Source organism: Eucalyptus grandis, chromosome 8 (genome assembly GCF_016545825.1).
Source record: "Eucalyptus grandis isolate ANBG69807.140 chromosome 8, ASM1654582v1, whole genome shotgun sequence".
Lineage (NCBI taxonomy): Eukaryota > Viridiplantae > Streptophyta > Magnoliopsida > Myrtales > Myrtaceae > Eucalyptus > Eucalyptus grandis.
Window position 1 is genome coordinate 38,699,024 of NC_052619.1, and position 24,466 is coordinate 38,723,489.

A 24,466-nucleotide genomic window follows, 5' to 3' on the forward strand; every position below is an offset into this window, starting at 1 on the left:
ATTATTGGTTCCGGATCTGTATTGAATGATTTCATTGAAATCAAAGTTATATATATCATAGCATTTGACCATCTCTATCCAAAATTAGTACATAATCTAAATCTCCTCAAAATAAAAACCAAAGATAACATTTGGTGAAAGATATTTCGTTGCGGGATTCAAAACCAGCAAAATATCAATGAATTTATCTCAAAATTGGAAATTAGGAATCGGACCTATTATTATGGCGACAGCCGTTCAGAATTGGCCGGTGCGGTTTTAGGAGCCCTTGCTCACCCCCCCTTCAAATACCCATCTTGAATTTGAAGAAGACAGCAACAAGGGAAAGAAAGCAAAACACCATGAATTGAAACCTCGTACCAGAAGCAAAGAACCGGAGTTCTTCATGTTCATCAGATTCAGAACACCCATGTTCCATTTCTCTCGGAAAGCCCTGCTCCACGTCAGGGTTCTTCAACTTCCGCCGCAAGCCGATGCCCTCCGTCTGCTGCTCAGATTTTCCTCTACCTCCTCGAAGTCGCCATCGTTCACGGTCTCCTACCTCGTCAACTCCTGTGGGTTGTCCCCGGAATCGGCTCTCTCCGCTTCCAAGCTCGTCAAGTTCGAGACCCCTTCGAGACCGGACGCGGTCATCGGCGTCTTCAAGGACCGAGGCTTCACTCCAGCTCAAATCTCGCACATTGTCAGGAGATTCCCCGCGTCGCTTTCGTTGGACCCAGATAAGACCCTCTTGCCAAAACTCCATTATTTTGGCTCGAGTGGGTTTTCCGACCTCGAATTAGCCAAGCTCGTGGTTGCCGTCCCGAAGATTTTGCGCAGGAGCCTGGAGCAGCATTTGGTACCCACTTTTCATTACATCAGTAATTTGTTGCAATCCGATGAAAAGGCCGTCGCAGCCATCGGACGTGCTCCGCGACTGTTATACGATGATCCTCAAGCTGAACTTGTTCCTGAAATCACGACTTTGAGGAGTGCCGGAGTGCCTGAAGAGAACATCAGGCATTTAGTCTTGTACCACGGGCAAATTTTTTGGTGTCGGTCCTTGCAATTTGATGAGACCATGAATAGGGTGAAAGCAATGGGTTTTGACCCTTCCAAACTGATCTTTGTCGCGGCTCTGCACGTGATTATGGGCATGAGCGAGTCGATGTGGAGGAGGAAAATCGGTGTGTATGGCAAGTGGGGTTGGTCCGAGGAGGTGGTTGTTTTAGCTTTTAGGAAGTATCCATTGTGTATGGCATTGTCGGAGAGCAAAATTACTGCTGCAATGGACCTCTTTGTCAATGTGCTGGGGCTCGATTCATTGGTTATTTCTCAACGTCCGTTAGCCTTAATGTATAGCTTAAGGAAGAGAATTGTTCCTCGAGGATCGGTCTATCAAGTTCTGCTGTCTAAAGGTTTAAGTAAACCTTGTAGCCTGACTGCATTGTTGACTGTTTCAGAGGAGAAGTTCCTGGAGAAGTTTGTGACTAGTAATTTGGGTGAAGCACCGCAGTTGTTGGCTCTCTATAATGAGAAGATGGGTCTTGCATGCTAGTTTGGAAGTTTTGGTACTTGCTCAGGTTAATCTAGGATAGGATGCTTGTGAAACCGAAGAAAATCATGCTCTTCTTTTTGTCTTTTTTTTTTTTGGTAAAGTCTTCTTTTTGTCTTTTGTCTACATGCTACTTGATAAAGGTAAATTCTTCATATGTAGGCTATTGTTTCATCCCTGCATGTTTAATATTTAATTTTCTATACTGAAACTGAATTGAAACTTGAGGAAAAATCAATTGATGATGGCTTTTCCTTCTGCAATTACTAATTTCATTCCTCTAAATTCTCTATGCCTAGCTGTGTTCCCCTGGTAATTATTATTGCGTTGTGTCCCTGTAGTAACGGAACTTCTGGCCGTGCTCAATACTAAGGTGCTGATGTGACTCAAGGCAGCTCCTAATGAAGTTTGGGGGAATCATGATAAAATGCTCTGATTAGTAGTTTGTACTTTCATAGTTAATGGCAAAAGCTATTTGTCTACAGTTTTGTCTAGACTCAATATGAAGTGGAGTGTTATAGCAATTATGTTCAGCAAATTAGATTGGTATCTTTTTGAATGTTCTGTCATGATCTTTCATGCAAATTGAGACCGTGTGAGGTAAAAGGCGATGTGTTTGAGCAATCGGGGATTTCAGTATAAATAAGGCAACATATGACTCGAGACAGAGGAGGAGAATCAATGTTATGCAGAAAGTGCGGATCTGTTTTAGCTTTAAAAGAGGAATCCTTGGGGTAGGGAGTCATCTGAGAGAGAGATTGCAGACAAACTTGTTTGTCAACATCCTTATCATTCAATAGCCTATAAGGATGCTGTCCAATGGTTTGGCTGGAGAGACTGTAGCTTGCTTATATCCGGCTGTTCCACACAATTTACTGAAGAAGCTTGGTGACTGATGATTGGGAAAGGTCCTCACTCATTGGAACTATGCTGAGAAGCTGAGAAGATGGGTCTTGCTTGCTTGATCAGAACTCAAGGTACTTGGCGGGAAAACTGGAATGTTCATAAACAAAAAGGAAGATTCTCCTTCTCTTGGTTATATTTTTGCTACTTGGTGAAGCTTTTTTCTTAATTTATTAACATATTCATTTCACTCTGCTGGGTTTAAAAGTTTTTCCAATCTTCATTGCAATTCTCTTTGCAGCTGTTTTAATGTCAACCATTCTAAATTATGAGGTGCAGTAAATTACTCTAGTGATCTTTACATCTATATATATCATTATTATCTGATGCAACTGATGCTTCGCCCAGAAGTTTCTTTATGCTCTTAAATCTTACTTGGGAATTTCATTGAGATTAATCCATCCAATTATAGCTAGTAATTTCCCTGGATTTTACTTTTCAAGAAGCACGGCCTGTCAATGTACATGCTTATGCATCAGTGTTACTTGCCCTGAGTCCTTGGAATGATGACAGAAATACCCTGATGCTATAAAATATCATTATTATCTGATGCAACTGATGCTTCGCCCAGAAGTTTCTTTATGCTCTTAAATCTTACTTGGGAATTTCTTTGAGATTAATCCATCCAATTATAGCTAGTAATTTCCCTGGATTTTACTTTTCAAGAAGCACGGCCTGTCAATGTACATGCTTATGCATCAGTGTCACTTGCCCTGAGTCCTCGGAATGTTCAAATGACAGAAATACCCTGATGCTATAAAATACTAGTGGAATCAAGTCTTATGTTCTAGATTCTCTTATTGTGTAAAAAGTGAGGTATATTCCATTCCTCACCTGGTTTTTAGCCGACTCCAATAGACCAGAGACCACTCCGCTTTAAAAGAATTCAACTTGACTTAACATCAAATAACTCAATGTTGTGCAAAGTATGAGTTTGGGAGAGCTGGGACCTATTGAGAGTTGTAGGCCCATCTTTTAGGCAATTCCCCTGAACTCTTTGTTTTTTTTTGGTCGGTCCCTAAACTTAATGTCTATTCCCCTCTGAACGAACAGAAAAGGTAGTCCACAACAAGGGTTAGAGCCAGATTTGAGTACTATTTTATTAAGTTTTCAACTATAAGCCCTCTCATCATAGTCGGGTTTTACTTGGACCATATAAGTTAGCCCCATATTAAAGCTCTCTGATCACGGAAAATGATAAATATCAATCTCAATTAACGTAGTCTACATTAGAAAAACTCTTATATTAGAGGGGAGAGAGATGGGTCAAGCGGTATCGGAGCAAGAGAGAGCAATGAGATCTTCAGTCCCAAACTTGTCCAAAATTGTGAATCAGAGGGAGGAAGGAGAGCGTGTGCTGGGTTGGCCTTAGAAAAACAACACCAATGGAGAGCAGACGAGATCTGCGAACCTCACTTCAGTGCGGCCCTAGATCAGAGGGAAAGAGACGCCGCGATGAGGTGAGAGCGAGCGGGAGAGAGAGAAGTGGCACGCCACCACCCTCAGCGACCATAGCCCGGCCTTCGTCTTGTCGTCGTCATCCTCGTTGCAGCCATTTCTTCTTCCCTCAGCCGCCTAAAAAATCCCTGAGAATCCTGAATGCTCTGCGAAATGGGTTCCTCTCCTGCCTCTTGCGTTCTCTCTTGCCGATGCTCAATTTGTAAATTGTATTGAGGATATCATGTAATGACTTCTTAAGTATTTCTTTTATAAGGAGTTGTTCAACTTATAAAGTGATCAATTTTGACAACAATAATCTTTACCTATCTCTATTATATTGAAAGCAAGCTGAATGACTCATTTTAACCTTGAACTTTGATCTAGAAATTCCATGAGAGCCCATGCTTTCTAAGAAGAAGATATATGCATAATATTTCACAATAAAATGGAATCATAATTTAATTTAATTTTTTTTAGATATCCTCTCCATATTTTTAAAACCTTTTCTTTACTAGTTTATTGAAAATAAATGCATCACTAATTTCAATCTCAATTTTTCCCTTTTAAAAATTTGATTAAATCCAATATCAATTACTTAAAATGATTTATAATTATATGTCGAACGTGTAGATGACTGACAATGTAATAGATCTAAGAAATCTTTCACAATTAGTAAACTTCGTTTCTCTCTTTATATTATGAGATTTAAATATTTGGATTTACAAATATATCTATGCATATTATTTATTTGCTTTTAAACACAAACTCTTTGCTCATTTCTCTAACTCGAGTAGGGAAGCCTATACATTCATAAAACATGAAGCATTCATCCATCGATATTGCTTGGAACAATTCTAAAAAATATCGAGTCAATCTCAGAGCATTGCATGTAGAACAGGGACGAACAGCATAATTGCAGGTAGAAAAAGAGAGAGAAGGAATAATGAAGTTCAGATTAGCAGTTTCCATAAGTGAGTGAGAATAAATAAATAAATAAAACATGAGATTCCCAAAGGCAAAATGAGGCATCAAAGACTGACTACCTTCGGATAGGAATTTATGTACCGATTCCCTTTTGTTGCTGCATCAAGCACGACAATAAAGAGAAGCAACGGTAAGGTTCACATTAAAACACACATAAAGGAGCCACCATTAAAATGTCAAATAACAAGGAGTAACTTTTATGAGACTATCCTCATTTAATTACTACCTCTGTCTCAGCTTAATGAGCACGAAGATTTCAAAGATCTCATAAACAGCTTCATATCAACAGCATACATTGAATTGCCAAATGTGTCCCATTAATTATTTTGTTTTGATTACGCTCTCAGGTCATGAGAGATTGCATGGAATGTCGAATGAGGAACAATTAGGGCTAACTAGGGTTCATGATTAAGAGCGGCACGGATCAAAACTTGTAATCTCCGTATTCATAGTGGATTCATTGCTGCTGCTCTCTTCGCAAAGTATGTACTAACACTAGAATTGATCCACGCAAATCCTTGTGTGTTTTTTCTTATATTTTTCTATTTATTTCCGTGTTAACTCACGCCTGTGGTGGAATGTCCAGTTCTATCATGCAACATTATTTGAAGAGTGAATGTTCCATAGATATATGCTTTATCATTTATATTTATGAGTATGAGTCAAGAAAAAGCCATAAGGAAAATAATTGGTTAATTACAAAATACAATCCATTTACTCAAGAGTTGGCCGAAGAAAAACATCAATACCATCAATCGGCTAGATTAGTATGTCCGTACTTAAATATTTTTTCAAAACCATATAGCCATCAAGCAAAATATTGATTTACTACCCTACAAGCTGATTAAATGCTAGAAAACGAAATGATTCCATAATCATATTTAAAAATCAAATCTCAGCGTTTTTCAAGTCATTTTATAATTTTCCTTTTTAACATGTAAAGTTTAGTTTCTGGGGAAAAAATCACGAAAAATCCTAAACTTTTTTTTGTAACGTGAAAAACTCATAACTTTACCAGCCGTAACACATTTATCCCGAACTTTTTTTTATGACACAAAAAACCCTAAACTTTTGTCATGTGACACATTTACTCTAAATTATAAGGCATTTTGGTATTTTTTACTTTTTAGTTTTTTTAAATTTTTTTCTTCTTTTTTTCGCTAGATCTGGCGAGGGAGGCCCTCGCCCGACCTAGCCAAGGGCCGCCCTCGCTTGACGCCGGCTTCCCCATGCCATGGCCGACGGAGGGAAGAAGAAGAAAAAAATGAAAAAGGAAAAACATTAAAAAAAAAAAAAGAAGACAAAATGGGCAAATGTGTCATAGTTTGAAAAATTTGAGATTTTTTATGTCACAAAAAAGTTTGGGGTAAATCTGTTACTTTACGTAAAATTTAGGATTTTTGGTGGTCTTTTTTTTAATGTAGAATATTTTTCTTATGGAGTTTAAAAAATATTGCGTGTCCCTACTGTGCTTCCATATTAAGAGAAATGGTACTTTCATACGACAATTCTTGAAATAGAAACCCCCCGTTTTTGTCCTCTCCTCGCCGCGGGAAGGGCTAACACTTTGCCCGCTGGTGGGGATTAAACTACCAAATTGCCACCTAATAGCCAAATTAACAAAGGCACGAACAAATTCAGATGGGAAGGGGAAAAAAGAAAAAGAAACCCGGGGGTGAATACGAGGCCGCCACGTGTCCTACTGGCCGACCCGGCGCCAACGAACGTGGCCGTAATGGCGTCCGGATTCATCCCTTCTCCTTCGCCATAGCATCTGGAGCTCGTTCCCTTCTCTCTCTCTCCGATCCCCCATTGTCGTCGGTCACTCCACGCGCAGTGCCGCCATTTCCGAACCGCGAGCGTAGCGAAGGAAGCGAGGAAGGGAAGAGAGAGAGATGAGCCAGAGGAAGAGTGAGAAGCAAGAAGCTTCTCCTCCATATGGCGTCCTTCACAAGCTGCCCCCCGGCGACAGCCCTTACGTTCGAGCCAAGCATGTCCAGGTTCGTTGCTGTCGCCCGTTGTCGCCCGTTGTCGCCGTTGTTGTCGTGTTCGTGGCGTTTTGAAGTTTGGGTGGTTCCGCTCGGGAGTGATCAGGGTTAGGGCGTGCGTTTGTGACTCTGGGCAGCCTCCGAGAAATGGGATTCGTGTACTTGAAGTTGGTGAGGATGCATGGACGGGAGCCCGCGCGGGATGACATGTTTGTCTTCGTATTTGCTCGAGCAAAGCGGATGGTCATCTGGGTTTGGGCTGAAACTGAGAAACGTGGATGATGGGTGGGATCGGATTGCTTGAATTCGGGGCTTCCGGGGGCCAACCTTTTCGTGTTCCCTTGCTCACCCAAGTACTTACGACGGCCGAATTTCAAGAAAGTTATGCGTAATCCAGATAGAATTGAATCTGACATGGCAGGATTTAGTCTTTTAGTACGTGTGCTTGTTGATCTAATATTAGCTTTCTTGATCATTCCTTGTGTGGCTCATCTTATTTACAAATGTTATACGGCAGTGACATTTTTCTTGTACCCCTAGTCAATTCCAAGATGTTATTTCTGTCGATTATTTCACCAGAGTATGTACCCTGTTACTTATTGATTTCAGTGTGAAATGCAGTTGGCCGAGAAAAATCCAGATGCAGCAATAGGTCTGTTTCGGAAGGCAATAAATGCAGGGGATAGAGTAGATAGTGCACTCAAAGATATGGCCGTCATCATGAAACAGCAAGACAGAGCAGAAGAAGCGATCGAAGCAATTAGATCTTTTAGGCATCTTTGCTCCAGACAAGCTCAGGAATCTCTGGACAATGTACTCATTGACTTGTACAAGGTAATTGATTCTTACATTATTGAGTTCTGTATTATAGCACTCATTTGCTTGCGCCTTAAGGAAAGGTTGGGTCATGAATCTATTGTCTGATGAGGCATGCAAGACTTTAACAGGAGAACTGTCATATTCAATTTTTTACAGATTGAGTCTGTAGAAGTATTATATGACGTAGAGCTAGATAGCATTGTAAGCAGAGAGAATTTCCTTCAAAATGGAATTCTATAAGTTGATTCGTTCTAGCTGATGGTCTCAGTTGTTTGTGATGTCCAAATGGCAAATTTTTTGTCTGACCTGCTTGGAAAATTATGAGAATGTAGGTGCAAAACCCCTCGACTAGAGTACTTTCCATTTGATAGACTTTAATATTTAAAAAAAAAAAAAAAAAATGAAGCTGAAGAAACTTCATTTTTCTCTAGGAGAAAAAACCAAATAGACTGTCCTACTTCTGATTGTTAATAAAAAGACAGCTAAAGAACCAGTTTTTCAGGAATGCCATTTACCTACCAGTTCTACCTGTTAAATTTGGCGTGTGTTTTATGAATCTGGCAGAAATGCGGTAGACTGGACAAACAGATTGAACTATTGAAGCAAAAACTGTGGATGATATGCCATGGAGAGGTTTTCAACAGAAAGCCCACAAAGACTGCACGTTCACATGGAAAGAAGTTTCAGGTCACTGTCAAGCAAGAGACTTCCAGAATACTGGTAATTTGATCAAACACCCACAGTGAATCAGAGTCATCATTGCTATGTGACACATGGCGTCGATTGACTAAGTTGCCTTCATACCATCCAAGCTGGTTCTTTGTTGAAGGCTTCATAGTCTAGCAGCCATTCGTGTGTTTCCATCTGATGTCCTTTGCTGCTGACGTTCTTTCTCTTGAGCTGATTCCATGTAGTACTGGGAAACTCGTAGGTTCTTGCGTAGGTTTTGACATGAGATGAATTGATTTATGGGTTTCGATGACACCATGAATAACAATACTATCATTTCTGTGTTCCATGTTGCCAAAGTGACCTTAACTGTTTTACTATTTGGTGACGCAGGGCAACCTAGGATGGGCATACATGCAACAGGGCAACTTTATGGCAGCTGAAGTGGTTTACTGTAAAGCTCAGATGATTGATCCTGATGCAAACAAGGCATGCAACTTGTCTTTATGCCTGATCAAGCTAGAAAGGACCATGGAGGCCCGACCCATTCTTTTGGATGTATTGCAAGGTGAATTTCCAGGATCTGATGACCCAAAGGCAAGAAGCCGGGCTGAGGAGCTATTGCAAGGATTAGAGCCATCAGAAGCTTCCTCATTACAGTCGTCCGGGTTGGCACAGAAGGTAGAAGATGCTTTCATCGAAGAACTTGATCACTTGATGAACCAATGGGTGCCGCTGAGATCGAAGAGACTTCCCATTTTTGAAGAGATTTCTCCATTTAGAGATCAGTTGGCTTGTTAAAGTTTTAGATCTTGTAAAATATCTTCATGCATGCGTATACTATGGTGGAAAGAAACAGTGAATTAAGAAAGTTTTTGAGGGTAGATCTGCTTTCTCTCTTCTTGCTATTGCATTAGGTGATCTTTCTTTTCCATCTTCGTCAATTTCGTGAAAGAATGAAGGATCATCAAGGTTCGCACGTGGCTTTTCGGATTTTTTTTTTTTTTTGGGTTCAGAATGGGTCGCGAGAAAACAATATCGTATCGACTTGGTCTGTGGTTGGTGAAGGGGACAAAACCGGTCAAAATGCAAAAATCGCATGAGAAATCATATGTTTTTCAATAGGCCCACCATGCATACTTCGTGGGCCATGATGATGAAGGGGCGATTTGTTCATCTCTGCGTCGACGTTTGGCCCTAGGCAAGATTGGTGCACGCTTCATCATTAGTGTAAGGGATAAACAAGTGACGAAGGACGAAATTATAGTTGAGAGTGATTAACTGTTCCATGCAAAATTTTGAATGTCCGTGAAAACAAAATGCCATAAAAGACAGAGAGAGACAGTATAGTTGGCTAGGAATAGTGATATTTCTCGTCCAATGCCGACATTTGGTCGGGCCATCCGCGGAGTCATAGCATAATCATCTCAACCCATGAAAGCCTGCTATTCATCCTTTTTCCAAACAAGATCTTTTACTAACAAAGAACTAGCCTAGGGAGTACGTTGCATTCCAATTGATTTTCGAGTAGGGCACATAGATCAAAGGATTTAAGGTGATTAAAACCTAGATCGATGTAAACAAGTTAATGCGCTTTATGCCTCTGCAACCAAAATAACAGTTCTACTTTCAAGCATAAGCTAACTATTGTAAACTTAACTACAATGGCAATTGAAACCACAAGCATTCCAGCGAGAGAAGGAAAATGCAAGCCTGCCATGCGAAATGTTGTCCTCGATATTGGAGGCCGCAAGATGCTCAGAGAACTTCAAAGACTAGTCGATGCCATGCAAACAAATTGATTCAAACATATGAAACCAATTCCCAATTATTGGGAAAGATTGTCGCTATCTAAGCGCATGAGCCCTGAATCCCACAAAAACTGTATAATCCAGAGTCTTTTAGCGGTCATGTTTGCCAAAATTTACATATGATCCACACCCTGCCAACCTCAGCAAAGATTCTCGATTTATGTACCAGCAGCTCAATCTTCTTTCCAATATCAATACTCTGCATCAGAGAAAAGCTTCCTTCACTAAATTATTTCTTGACAACATCAACATAAAAACAATTGGTGTATGCCGAATGCATGGATAACTCATACACAATATCGACAAATCAGCTGGAAAGAGATTTTATCATAATACTTGCAAGAGAAAACTGTCATACGAGCTTAACAATGATACCTCTTGCACTGACATCAGCAAAACAGACCAGCACCCCCAATTCATTCAGGATCTTTGACTTGTGAGACCACAGCAATTACATTTTGCAAGCTTTTGATCTTCAGGATGTTCCACAACAATTGGACTTTGCCTCCCGGCAACACATAACTACCAAAAAAAAAAAAAATGACAATGCAAAGAATGGGAGGAAGATAGCAACTCACCCAAGTTTTTTGTTTACTTTTTGGCATGCAGGGGAGGATGTAGGTGATTTCTTAGTATACTGACCCTCTGATGCCAGTGCTGCCTAGCTTCATTAGATGAAGTCTCGTCAAATTTCTGTAAGCCCCTCCAGCAAGATACTCCAACTACCCAACCGGAAACAATAACAGAAATCAAACTACATGTTTAGATCATACTACTTACAGTGGCAAAGCCAAGATTCTCCACTTTGAAGAAACATGATGCTTTTTTTTTCTATAAACATGTTAGAAGTTTACAATTTTTTCTCACAAATGCAGACAATATATGGACACGTCCTGGAGACCAATTAATAGATTTAAAGGACATCCATGGTGACGGTAATGTGAAAATGGTTCTATGCAAAAGACCAAACATGAAATTGAACAGGTGACAGAAAGATCAACGTGAACAATTATAGCAATGCACAAAAGTTCCATTTAGGGCTGGTGAACCATGACAATGACAAAGAATGGGTGTGGCACACTACAGTATAATAAAGTATGATGCCTCAGTCCATCAAGAGGAAGATTGGAACAGAAACATAAGAGTCCACAGTGTTTTTATTATCATTAATATATTTTTACTTCTGGACAACCTTGACCCAAAAATAAACATGAAAACCAGGAAAAGGCTAAACTCACATTCACTTTTAACCTGAAGAAACAACAAGACAACAAAAAGGATGAGAAGACGGAAAAATAAAGGCTCACGATATTCAGAGTTTATTCCCAGCACGGTACAGCAGAGCCTAAATCAAGAAGACCTTATCCAATGGATAAGCAACCAATTATGAAAAAAACGAAGCCATCATACAAAACAGAGAAAAGCCAACATAATCTAAATATTAAACTGCAAAAACCCAAGCTACCCTTAACAGAACACCAGATGGTTCTCACCGTAGATCAAACAGTGTTTAGTATGTTGCATGGATCCAGAGGCATATCAGGTGCAGGGGCAAGGGTAATGCTTGTCACACCTTCGAGTAGGGTTTTTTATGATGAAACAGATAGTGAATGAAAGCATCCCAGCGGACAGTATAAAGTTGCCTTGGCTCTTGGACAGAAAACCATCTTTCTAGGCCAATTTTTCTAATTACAAACAACTGGATGAACAGACAGTGAAAAGGCATATAAGAAAAAGAAACAAAATAGATTTTGCCCCAAATAACTGATGAGGGAGGAAATCTCACCAGATTGAAGTGATTTCGCAACAATTGACACCAAAAAGGCATGCAGAGAACAAGCGAAGAAAGTATACCTCTTTTGTTGCTAATTTCCTTTGTGGAACAGAAACTGAGAAAGGTCAAAATATTTTTTAGGATGGGTTGCAAAAATAGGCATCTTTTCCCCTACAAGCTGCTGGTGAGCCTCCTGCCATCACGTGAGCAACTCCCATTAAGTCCATAAACCATCTAGAGCTATAATTGATATTATAAAAGACTAACTGCTCCAAAAATTGAAGAAATAAAACGGAAAGGAGCAAGTAAAACTGACGACCAGCCAAAAAGAAGAGTACAGGGGCTGATGAAGATGGATGGATTCTTTTTCCTTATTCTTTTTTTCTTTTTTTGTGGTCAGGAATTGGCAATGGCAACTTCTGGCAGCATATTTTCATTTTTTGATACTTTTTGTGAATTCAACTGGCTCACTCCGTTATGGCACTTCTAAAGAATTTCCAACCAAAAGCATTAGTTGACCATCCTATGAAATGCTCCTAGTTAGTGTTTCCTGAACGGATTATACTGGCTTAACAGAATAGCTGCTAAATTCAAGGATAACTCTGTCCAGCTTGTCCTGCTGCAGTGAGTGTTCTAGGAAAAATGCTACAATAAGACATGTGGCCTAAGAAGAGAAACCGACAATCAAAGTTTAAGCATAGCCAGTTTGTGTTGGATTCAGCAATCACCTGGTGATATTCATCATCACTGGATATACATTTCAGAAAGATAATGTGCAAGGTCACAGAGTTTCCACTGGTGACTCTCATGAGTTGGTCATTAAGCAAAACCAAGATTCACAAACGAGTTGACATTTGCTGTTATCTGTTCCAATGTAGAATAAATCACGTTACATTGTGGGTGTATTCTATCTTCCACAGAGAATACATGAACTTTGCTATTGAGTTCAATCCAGCTTCGCCCAGGATCTTTTTTAACTTCCAAACCTCTTAAGTGCTTCCTCACCTTCCTCTTCTCCTTCCATCTTCCTGACAATGCATAAATGTTGGAAAGAATAACATAAGCAGATACTGTTTTAGGATCTACACTAAACATCTTCTCAGCTGCCCTCTCACCCATTTCCACATCTCCAGAGAACCAACATGAACTAAGCAGGGCTCCCCAAATGACCCCATCAGCTTCAATCGGCATCTCTTTTATAAACTCTTCTGCTTCCTTCAGATAACCTGATCGACCAAGAAGATCCACAACACATGCATAATGCTCCAGGTTGGGTTTTAATCCATAGTCTTTCATCATGTGGAAAAAATTCATTCCCTTGTCAACCAGACCAGAATGGCCACAAGCGGCTAAAATTCCAACAAAAGTAGCTGCGTTAGGGTTCACCTTTTTCTGCAACATCTGCTCAAAGAGAAGGATTGCTTCAGAGCCAAGCCTATGATGTGCATATCCATTGATAAGAGCAGTCCAAGCAGCGACATTGGGTGAAAATATGCTGGCAAATGATATTCGAGCATCATCAATGCATCCACATCTGGAATACATGTCAATAAGTGATGTTCCAACATAAACGTTTGACTCAAATGATGCTTTCAGCAACTGTGCTTGAAGTTGTCGACCTAGTTGAAGAGATCCAAGAGATGAACAAGCATGCAGTAAAGCTGAGAAAGTTGATCTGGTTCTATGTATGGCTAATCTCCTCATGGTCTCGTATAATTTGAATGCTTCTTCATGCATACTATTCTGAATATAACCAGATATCATTGAGTTCCATGTGACAGAGTTTCTTTCCCCCTTTACATCTTCAAAAAGCTCCAATGCCTTCTCAATTTCACCGGTCCTGCAATACACTGAAATCATGGTATTTATAGATATTAATGTCTTCATAGGCATCTTCTCAAATAAGCTTTTTGAATCTGCAACTCGATCATTCATAGCATACCCTTTAATCATTAAGTTACATGAAATTGGATTAATAGTTAACCCACGGAATATCAGCTCAGCATCTTCAATTCTACCCGCCAGCATAAGTCCCCCAATTAGAGAGTTTGAAGCGTTTAAACTTGGTTGCAACATCTTTCCATAAACCTTCCTTGCTTCATCGATCGCTTCACTTTCACAGTAAAATTCAATAATTGCACTGCCAACAGATTGATCACACTCATACCCTGATTTTACCACAAGACCATGTACAACTCTCCCTACACTCTGAGCCTTGAGTCTACCACAGGTCCTCAAAACACAATCGAAAGTAAACTCATTAGGTGCCGCCTCATTAGTCTTTCTCAGCCACCGAAACAACTCAAGAGCCTTCTCACAGCCATCGACCCGCTTTGCAAATCCAGAAATCAACGTTGTCCACGCAACAATGCCTCTTTCAGGCATCTCCATGAAAAGAGCAAAAGCATCGTCCATAAGATCACAATGCACATAGCCCGCAAGCATTACACTCCATAACAAGTCATTACTACCACGAAAATCCTTGAAAACCCGCTTTGCCTCTTCGATCTCAAGGCAATTAGCATAGAAATTCATCAAAGCACTCCCTACATACTCGAAATCCTCAAAACCCGATTTCGAAACAAGGCAATGGATTTGCCTCCCATCGTACGATGCACGGGAATTCGCGCACACGCTCAGTACTGTAGAAAGAGTGGTCTCGTTGAGCTTCACACCGCCGCGTTGCATGCTCGAGACAAGGCTAAGAGCTTCCCCGTACCTTCCCCACTGGGAATAACCAGCGATAATGGTGTTCCAAGAGACGACGGTTCTTTCAGACATTTCGTCGAACAGGCGTCGCGCGACGTCCAGCTGGCCACCCCTCGCGTGCTGCGTGATCAAGATGTTGGCAGCGACGATGTCCGGGCGGCTCGTCGTTGTCCGACGGAACGTCGAGAATGAGTGCTTCTTCTTCAAGTTCTTCCATCCGACAAAACGCCACGCTCGTCCGACAGACGTCGTCCTCCACATCGAGCCTAAATATCACGACCCTTCGAAGCTAAATTATCTCGAGTCGCCATTACCAGCAGAACGAGATAGGAGGACTTCAGACATGGTCATGCCCCGGCAAGGCCGAGGCTTGGAAAGATTTTACCGAGCTGTGAAGTGAACCGCCATTTCTGCAACAGCTTCGTCTTTCGACAATCTGCCATTTTTGTCCATGCAAAAAGATCGAGGTGGCGACGAGCGACTCTCCAGCGGCCTAGGTAATATGCTTCTCCGCACGCCGACCTTCGAAGTATATTTCCATGTATTTTGTTTTTGTCGAACTCTTCAAACCCGAAAAGAAAAGTATCTAATAAATCGAATTGATGAAAAAGGATGGGCTCAATGGCGCGGCCCTCGTGGCTACATTCGTGGCCTTTTTGAATGACGAGACTAGATTGCCCTGGATTATAACTTCCAGTAAGCATTCAGCTTTTCTTTTTGGTTTTCTCAAGCGAGTTCTCACGTTCGCTCTCTCATGCGTCCCATAGGGATGAGCAATTGAGCCAGTGAGACCTAGGAATCTGCTTGAACTGACTTTATCTAGCCAGTTCAAGATCATTTCACGAGCAAATTTGTATGGTTCTCGATTCCAAAAATGAGGAACTGATATTCACCGATTCGATTCCAATTTCACCGTGAACTAACTAGTTTTACTAAAAAAACTTTGAACTTGGAACTTGCAAGGCCAATTCCGAGGTTGAAGCTACAATCAAACTAGTTTTTAATAAGGGAGTATCAAGCTCCGTCGATTAACTAGCAAGCTCAATTTAGATCTCGTTAGTTAATCATGTTCAATCCTTACCTTTGGAAGGATCAAATTGATGTTGGCTATATTTTGATTTGATGGGTTCAAATTTAAAATGTTAATTATGCAATAAAGTTGTCAATTCAGTGGACATTTGTTGATTTTGTGATTGTTGATCAACTAACGTTGATTTACAAGTTCATTGTCAACTCAAAGGCTACTAATTGACTAACCTAGCGATTAGAGGCTGTTTTTGATAAATTCCTTTATATTTGTTGATCTTCCAAGATGTCTATTGGGCTGCTCAAGCTAGTGAACGAATTTAGAGTCCAAGTTAAATTACTTTGCATTTGGTTTAATGTACTTAGTCCTAGTTTTATTGATCCTAAGTATGTTGTAGATTTCAAGAGTCAAAATTCAAGTTTTTATGTGTTTTGATGCATTTTCTAGTTCATTATGTCTTTATGAGTCGGGTAGTTCCCATGTCTTTAATATTTAATCTATTTCCTATGTATTAGTTCCTCTATAAAAGTAGGCGAATTCTCGTACTTAAGATAAGATTTAAATATTGAGAATAAAGGAGATTTGATTTTTATTGAGTAAATATCTATCTTAGATTTCTTTTTCTTTAGAAGACGAATTCTTCTTTAATGGTTAGCCAAGAAGCCCTTATATTGGATTTGTGGAATTTCCATTTAACTTAGGCGGTGAATTTTGTGTAAAAATAATAAAGCGAAGCAGCAAAAAGAAAAAGAAAATCCCTATTGGTGCTTGAAATGACCCTGAAGCCGATTGATTCAGTTCGAGTTGATTCATAATTTTCAAAACTGGTAACATAGATTCTAGGTTCCAGGTTTGGATTTTTCTTGCCTCGGAACAGAATCCTTGTGCCTCATGAAACCCTAAATGGTGGGCCCCGCCACCCAAAAAATTGCTCCTCCCCGTGGCCGTGATTTGTAGGAGCTGGAGCGGTTTTACATGAGGGCAATTTCGTCTCTTTAGCGTAAAAGGTGTGCCCGCAGTAATATGCGCTGCGGAAATAGCCGTGCCCTAAGAAGGAGGGAATGAAAACAAGCACAATTGCACTTACAGAGTACACTGGTGAGTTGATAGTCAAAATGTGTCAAATGCTCCAGCCACGCATCATACGTATTTGTCACAAAGTCTGATTGTTTCCTTGGTCTTTTCATTTGTGATTTTTTTCCTTTAAATGCTTGACTCCGTGTCTTTAATTTCAGAATGTGACATCCAATATTGCTTAAATACTCTTCAGTTTCTGAACAAGAAGAAGGAAACTTTCAATGTGGTGAGGCCTTAATCTGCAGGAATTTCTCGCTTACTATACTAATGATAAGATTTTAACTTATACTTTTTAGCCTTAGTCCCTTATATCTGTTGGGTTTCATGAATCATGTATAGATAAAATTAACAAAAGGAATGCAGCGGAAACAAAATGATATATTTAATACATGATTCTCCGAAAGTGTTGTTCGTGCGTTTTAATAAAAAAATTCGAATATATAAAAAGGGAGTTAAATGAGTTACCTCTCGAAGCGCGATTTATACAAATTGGTTCGAATGTTCTACAATTCGAGTCCCACACACGTCGAACCTCTAGTTTAGGTACACCAACAACGGACTTCGAACGAAAGAGAGAACTTTCGGATAATCACCACTTTAATCGTGTTAGCAATCACGTGAATCAATTCTCCGTATCCTTTATGTATTTAGCCATAGCCCGAATAAGAGAGAATTGTTTTTCTTTCTCCCGTCTCAAAGACACAAAACAAAACGCCCACTTTCTCTCTATTTTTTGTTGCAACCTTTTTGTGGACTTTCTCTTTGTTTATTCATGAATCAGCAATGGTTGCTGATCGTGGGATCAGCAACCGTTGCTGATCATGACGATCATGCACGAACGTGCATAAATGGTCAACAACCGCTAACCATCATGCTTCGTGCATGTCGTGCACATGCACAAAGCTTCAAATTTTAATTAATTAATTAAATGAATAAATAAATAATTAATCAATCATCTTTAAAAATAAAAAGAACATAATCTTTATATGTACATTTGGAATACATTAACATATATTCACTTTAGATATGTATGTGCATTATATGCAGATAGGCTCGTGACTATACTACAAATTAAATTAAATCTTATTTAAATTAATTTCAAATCGACTCAATTCGATTGCAGTAATTGCAAACACATTTGCAACAACATTTCTCTTTTGTTTCACGTTATTCTAATTGTTTTATGGTGTGTAACATCCCTAGATTCATCACTAAGTTAGTAGTAAGACTTATACTAACACATTAGTGCTCTTAAAAAAATTAATTATCCTGATTAATCTTTGGATCCTACAAGCCATGATTGACATCTAGTAATATGTCATGGCTACCCAGATACTGTGAATGCTTTAAGAACATAATGAACTTGTCAGTTTTGACTACAGTATAATTCAATCCCCCTATCTTACTATGTTCCGATCAAATAAAGACCATTGAATATTTGTCAAGTTACGAATTCGATCATATGCACAAATCTAATTAACATGCATTTTATTCGAGACATAAACAATTTATTTTCGGTTACAACCCCGGCCAAGGATTTCAATACATTGTCATAATTAGATCGCATAGAATATCATTATTATACCTTGTATGTAATAAGGAGACAGATTCCATATTGCGCACACGTTCAACTTCGTATATAAACAAAATATGACCATCAAATACAAAGACGGATCAATGGTTTGGCATTACGTGCACCTGTGAACCATAGTTGTTTGACACACAAGTTAACATTGTACCTCAGATCTAAGGATTATTTACACAACAATTAGACATTGACCACGCTAAAAGCTTCCATGTCGCTAATCGTTCCATATGCGTCATATTCAGTGAATTGTCTAATACAAATACTTGTGTTCTTAACTCAGGCATCACAATACCTAATGACTTATGACTCATCATTCTTTTAGGTATCCAATACTTAATGGTGAAGTTATGAACACACCGGTCTCAACATGATTATTAATATCTACTCAATAATCCATCGACCGAGAACGATTTAAAGATTCGATCTAACTATGAACCCATCACATATATTCTTAACGTCTCAAGAATAGGTCTAGTTGCAACTGATCTTATGGAATTATCCATAAATATAAAATAATTGGACAAATGAATGAATACGTTATTGCCATTAATTAAATAATAATAATGATAGTACAACTGAAATCCCTAATATGTAATTATTACATAGTAACTTTAGGGCATACATCCAACGATATCTACAATGTTAGATAGAGGATGGCTTCCAAACCTTTTTTCATTGGGTTATTATTCTTTGTAGTTTAATGTGCCAGAGCTTGGATCATGTACATGCTTCTGGTATATAGGAGAAGCATAACTCTAAATTTGATTTGACTGATTAGGTCAATAAAAGCAGTGGGTAGATTGAGCATATTGGCTACTTCTTCGAAGTCGGAACTGAGGTTCCAATTGCTTTAACTTCTGCTAAAAATTGATTTTTTGGATCTAACAGTTGAAGTCATGCTATTTTTATCGATGTAGCCAGACAAATCTGATTTTTCCATTGATATGAAGACTCCGTGGATATGAACTGCAGTGGAGGCTTCGAAAACTAAACGCATGAACTGCTATGTAAAAGTCATAACTGTGAGAAGTAAGCATTAGATGAGTAGTATGATCTTGTAGCTGTAGATTGATGGATCCTTCCTGCTACAGATTAGCAGGAAAGTATCTGCAATCCCTTTACATGTGGGTTCTGAGGAAGTGAACTCCCCTTTACTAGGAAGACCAAATAGCCATTCCCTACATACTCACAGGATGATTTAGTGAGAGTTGATTAGTTTTGCTGGAAATTGCATTCTAAGAATTGTTGGTTTCTATATTCTACATTGCCAGTGGCAGTTGGCTATACTATTGAGTTTCACCAATACTCATATCTTTGCTTTTCAGCTGGACATAAGTTCTCAAATGGTTGGTCGAAAGGACGTCTCAGGAAGTATCTTTGATATACGAAAAAGAGGTCCAATGAAGTAGTTGATATCTGTAAAAGCTATCTGATTATATCTAGTTTCTAACTTACAGCTAATAATCGCGGACTCTTTCTTGTGCAGATTTTCCAAGAGAAAACATGAAAGGGACAGAAAGTCTACACTTTGCACTCTCTGATTTCTAGTCGGTAGGTGGGGATTTCCGAGAATTGCAATTTCCAGTCCTTGTTATCAGTGGATGACCTTATTGGATTTATGTGGTTAATGCAGCGGTGACTATGATTTAGTCTTGGAAGGGATTCATGAAAATATCTTGCAGCTTCATTATCATGATCCTGTGATGTGGGAAACTGTAAGGCCAACGACTTTCTGGTTACTGATGATCAGTTTAGATGACTATATTGAACTATGACATTATTGCATAAATTACTTTGACCTGAGATTTGATTATATTGCGTCAATTAAAAGGTTGTGTGCCTCCATAACATTGGTGTGTCCGACCTGATTCACCACTATATACTTCGCTCGCAGCACATCCATCTTCAAGGTGAGCTGTTTACCTGTCAATGTCAACTTTTCCATGTTGAATGTGTCCAATATTGGGGAAGCTCATTTAATTGCTGCTCTTTTATCAAGTTTATCAGCCTTCTATTGCAATAGCCGGACATCACCATGTAGCTCAAGTTCGGAAAGCACATATCGAGTGGCCGAAGTCTTACCAAAGGTGCATGACATTAAAGTTGATGCAAAATACTCGGACCATTTATTTCTTGACCTGTCATATACTCTTGGACTTCAGATGTCGAACAATGTTAATGGAGAGGGCAGATGCTTTATGGGCCTGGTGTCATAGGATTCCTCCTCATCTATCAAGGCATTTATCAATTAAGTCTGTTGTTGAATATTCAGTTTCTCCATTGCTGCATATCCTCTCTCCACAAATTTGAGGCCGGTAATTTGCTGCTGCTCAATTTATACAATTGTCTTTTTTTGATATGCTCTTTTATTATGAAAAAAAAAATGTATCTGTAAAATTGCTTCACAAAGTGATGTGCCAAGGTTATGTTGGGTGTTTGAATATGGTCTACTTGTTAAATACTCATTTTGAACTTGCCAATCTACTTGATTTCTCAGTCTTTCTGGTTTAAATTTGTGAAACATGGAGGAACAGTAGTATTCCACTACCAACTTTTCTTTAATTTGACGGTCAATTGTCTATAGGGGATGACCATGGTGATAATCTGTAAACAAACCTTTCTTTCTCAAAATCTAAATTCTCGCACGTGTTGACGTGTATGTTAATCTAGTTCCATGTGTTATGTGCTTTGGTTGAATTTTTTGGGGATAAATGTTATTGGTAACAAACCTTGTTGGGCTCCAGGAAGAACTTGTGTAGGTCTTATGTGCAATAGTTGAAGCTTTGAATAATATCTTGATGAAAACCAAAATAGACCAGCAGCTGTATTCTTTGAGAATAGTTTATCATTGAAATTTATCGCAACAAGACCTGTTAATATCTTCAAATGTCAACTTCCATAGTAGAGCTGTTAATATCTTGATTTTGTCTGTTGGATCTTATTGTAATGGCATATTATCACGAGTCTTCTCTTGTGAAAGACTATTGCTTGTTAGGCCCAGTGAAGTGATTCTCTATAATTGGGGAACGTAAAAGGGTCAACTTGTTGGCGTATGTAGGTGGAAATGAGATTTGGATAATATTCCAGATTAATCCGTAAATTAATGCAAATTTCTAATCAAGTACTTAAACTTTTGACTTGTCTAATCAAATTATTGAATTTGCATGAGCCTTTACATTAAGTTTCTACTGCTCCAAATCCGATTAGATGGAGCTAAAGTATTTGTCAAAAACCAGCAAGGATTTTGACGCATAACGTGGAATTCTCTAAATTTTCAAGGTACTTTAATATTCTTTTATGGATATTTTACGTATATATAGCATAGTTAGTCCACATGATGACGATTGAACTATATTTTTTGTGAATAGTAGAATACAAGTCGATTTTAAAGGATGACTTCTTAATTGATTGATGGTTTTGCTAATGTCCTGATTTTCCTTCATTTCTTGGGTGATTTTTCTCCGATCTATCGAGTACCTACAAACCTTGCTTAAGCATTTTTTGTACTCGACTTAAATTTATGGTTTTGGTTCTTTTTTTCATCATATAAACTACTAAATAAACAATAGGGTCGAAACACCCAACAGGGGTGTTGACTAATCTCACGAATATCTTGTGTTATGAACTACACTAAGGGGAGGGAGAACTCCTATCTGTGATAAAAATTCCACCTTTGAAAGGTGGGAACTCTGCATGGCGACAACCACCCCCAGTGGGAGGGAAAATCTTCATACTTTATCCTAGATCCATCGTTGTCGGATCAGGCGAGATCGTTACAAAGTTAAATAGGAAACATTTTTAGAAAGGATTCTGTGTGAAAAGCTTTTTTATCCCCATACTATAACTTTGCCGTGATATATGGAGTAGGATGCCTCATCAACTTGGCGTGCACGTCTGAGATTTAACTTACAAAGACCTCTTAAACAAATATATTCTCCATCAAAATATCAAGTCTAGTAACTACTGTCCTTGACCACGCCTGAGATTCTGGTAATTGAATTTTTGCTTTCTGTGCTCCGTCTTTCTCTCTCTGTAACTCTCTCCCTCTCTTTTTTGCAGCCCAACGCCCACGTCGAGCTTGTTGACTAGTGTGACGTGCAAATTGGCATCCACGATGAAAAATTAGTAGGCAACCCGATAACTTAAAGAAATGATGTTAATCAGTAACAATGGCAAAAGTAACGGTGGTTTTTGATGATGTCTTTTCTAGTGTCCGGAAGATTTTGGAATGGAAAGGATAGCATCAAAATGTCTAAAATATCTTTGAAAATTATAATATGTAAGGGAAAAATCAAGATTACACTTGAAATTGTTGTGTAAAATTATTTTGTTAATATTTTGTCAAGGAATGAAATGGCCGTTTTGAGAATAGGCACTCCTAGTATGAGCATTCCAACCTTTTTCTAAGAAACAAGCAAAAGAAATGGAATTGCACGCGGAACAATAATTCGAATAAGCACACTGAAAATTGTAAAACTTATCATGAAAGTGCGATTAATTTCTAAAACTTTGAAAAAGTGTAATTAAGTCATAAAACTTATCACGGAATGCACTTTTATGATAAGCTTTAGGAAAATTCATCAAGAAAGTTCAATTGGGCTTTGAAAATGTGCAATCAAATACTAAAACTTGCCAAATTATTATAATTAAGTCATTCCATTGATAGCACTTTTTGAAAGTTATGAGACTAGATTGCCCTTTTGTAGCAATTGCAATTTTGTGACAAGTTTTATGAGTTGTTTGTACATTTTAAAAATTTTAGTACTCAATTACACTTTCGTAACAAGTTCTAGAACTTCTAGTGCACCTTTGTGACAAGTTCTAAAACTTCTAGTGCACTTATCCCTAACAATTTCATTATAAGGCAATACCTTTTTATTACGCGTCCTCTAAGTTCTTTCTTGACCCAAATGTAGAAAGTAGAAATACTCGATTTGGAAAGATAGGATATGCAGTCTTTGCGGGTGTCTTTTGAGGCGGAACTTTCTGCTTTCAAACCACATGTTCTCATTCTCGATCTATCATGTTTCCATTTGAGAAAACAGTTTTAGCAATTTTTCTTTTCAGTTACTCCTTCATCATTTGAAGACAATTTCCAAGATATCAATAGATATTTTTTTGTCTAATGCGTTAGTTTTAAAATGAAATTGACAATAGAAAGCATGATTGGTCACCTGTTGCGCAAGTGTGTCCGCCACGTCCTGAGTGGATTAGAAAGAAATGTTCCACCAACAACTGTAATTGACTCGATTGATATGTGAAGTAGGTCCATATAAGCACTTGCTCAGAAAGTGCCCGGGAGAAAAGAGCACCAGAAGCCTTCCCATGCTGAGTCAAGGTTACTTATCAATTGTTGACTTAAGTCAACGAGTCTTCTCTTGTGAAAACCTATTGCTTGTTAGGCCCAGTGAAGTGATTCGCTCTATAATTGCGCAAAGTAAAAGAGTCGACTTGTTGGCACTTGGGTGGAAATGAGATTTGGATCCAATTCCATTTTTAATCTCTAAATTAACGCAAATTTCTAATCAATTACTTCAACTTGTCTAATCAAATTATTTAACTTGCACGAGCCATCTAATTAAGTTTCTACTGCTCCAAATCCGATTAGTTTGAGCTAAAGTATTTGTCGAAATCAGCAAGAGTTTTGACACATAATATGGAAATCTCTAAATTTTCAAGGTACTTTAATATTCTTTTATGAATATTTTATGTGTATATATAGCACATTTAGTTCATATGACTACAATTGAATTCTATTTTTGTGAATAGTACAATATAAGTTGATTTTGAAGGATGACTTCTTAATTGATTAATGGATTTATTAGTGTCCTGACTTTCCTTCATTTCTTGGATGATTTTGTTCTGATTTATCGAGTACCTCCAGGACTTGCTTATGCATTTTGTGTGTTCGACTTAAATTTATGTGTTCTTTTTTTTTTCCCATCGTATAACCTACTAAATAGACAATGGGATCGAAACACCCAACGCGGGTGTAAGCTACACTAAAGGGAGGCAGAACTCTATCTGTAATAAAAATCCCACCTTTGAAAGGTGGGGACTCTGCATGGCGACAGCCACCACCAACGGGAGGGAAAATCTTCACGCTTTGTGCAAGAGAAATGTACACACTTTGGATTCGTTTG

The 24,466-nt window shown here is 38.7% G+C and overlaps 3 protein-coding genes across 10 annotated transcripts; 2 read left to right on the top strand and 1 right to left on the bottom strand.

Moving 5' to 3' along the window:
• The first annotated feature begins 244 nt into the window (after positions 1-244).
• Positions 245-2,744, top strand: LOC104414367. Its single transcript, XM_010025441.3, has one exon. The coding sequence runs from the start codon at positions 386-388 to the stop codon at positions 1,535-1,537; it is 1,152 nt and encodes a 383-aa protein (XP_010023743.2). The 5' UTR covers positions 245-385; the 3' UTR covers positions 1,538-2,744.
• Positions 2,745-6,550: 3,806 nt separating this feature from the next.
• Positions 6,551-9,243, top strand: LOC104414368 (protein SULFUR DEFICIENCY-INDUCED 2). Of its 2 annotated transcripts, none has more exons than XM_010025442.3 (4): positions 6,551-6,861; positions 7,471-7,683; positions 8,233-8,388; positions 8,731-9,243. In XM_010025442.3, the coding sequence occupies exons 1-4, from the start codon at positions 6,757-6,759 to the stop codon at positions 9,136-9,138; spliced, it is 882 nt and encodes a 293-aa protein (XP_010023744.1). In that variant the 5' UTR covers positions 6,551-6,756; the 3' UTR covers positions 9,139-9,243. The 2 variants fall into 2 exon arrangements, with proteins under 2 accessions (XP_010023744.1, XP_010023745.1); XM_010025443.3 differs by lacking the exon at positions 6,551-6,861 and adding an exon at positions 6,878-7,284.
• An 857-nt stretch (positions 9,244-10,100) lies between these two features.
• On the bottom strand, positions 10,101-15,389 carry LOC104414369 (pentatricopeptide repeat-containing protein At2g13600). Of its 7 annotated transcripts, XM_010025446.3 has the most exons (6): positions 12,651-15,389; positions 12,003-12,115; positions 11,642-11,847; positions 10,791-10,870; positions 10,524-10,670; positions 10,101-10,347 (listed from the first exon to the last, which is right to left on the bottom strand). In XM_010025446.3, the coding sequence occupies exon 1, from the start codon at positions 14,890-14,892 to the stop codon at positions 12,742-12,744; it is 2,151 nt and encodes a 716-aa protein (XP_010023748.2). In that variant the 5' UTR covers positions 14,893-15,389; the 3' UTR covers positions 10,101-10,347; positions 10,524-10,670; positions 10,791-10,870; positions 11,642-11,847; positions 12,003-12,115; positions 12,651-12,741. The 7 variants fall into 7 exon arrangements, with proteins under 7 accessions (XP_010023748.2, XP_010023746.2, XP_039154730.1 ...); XM_010025444.3 differs by having other exon boundaries at positions 10,524-10,870; XM_039298796.1 differs by having other exon boundaries at positions 10,791-11,847.
• Between the last annotated feature and the right edge of the window lie 9,077 nt (positions 15,390-24,466).

Excerpts from the sequence above, each read along its gene's own strand:
- LOC104414367 (XM_010025441.3), top strand. The coding sequence starts at position 386 with ATGTTCATCAGATTCAGAACACCCATGTTCCATTTCTCTCGGAAAGCC.
- LOC104414368 (XM_010025442.3), top strand. The coding sequence starts at position 6,757 with ATGAGCCAGAGGAAGAGTGAGAAGCAAGAAGCTTCTCCTCCATATGGC. Across the intron at positions 6,862-7,470 it reads TTCGAGCCAAGCATGTCCAG|TTGGCCGAGAAAAATCCAGA; the intron begins GTTCGTTGCTGT and ends TGTGAAATGCAG. Across the intron at positions 7,684-8,232 it reads TACTCATTGACTTGTACAAG|AAATGCGGTAGACTGGACAA; the intron begins GTAATTGATTCT and ends TGAATCTGGCAG.
- LOC104414369 (XM_039298797.1), bottom strand. The coding sequence starts at position 14,892 with ATGTGGAGGACGACGTCTGTCGGACGAGCGTGGCGTTTTGTCGGATGG.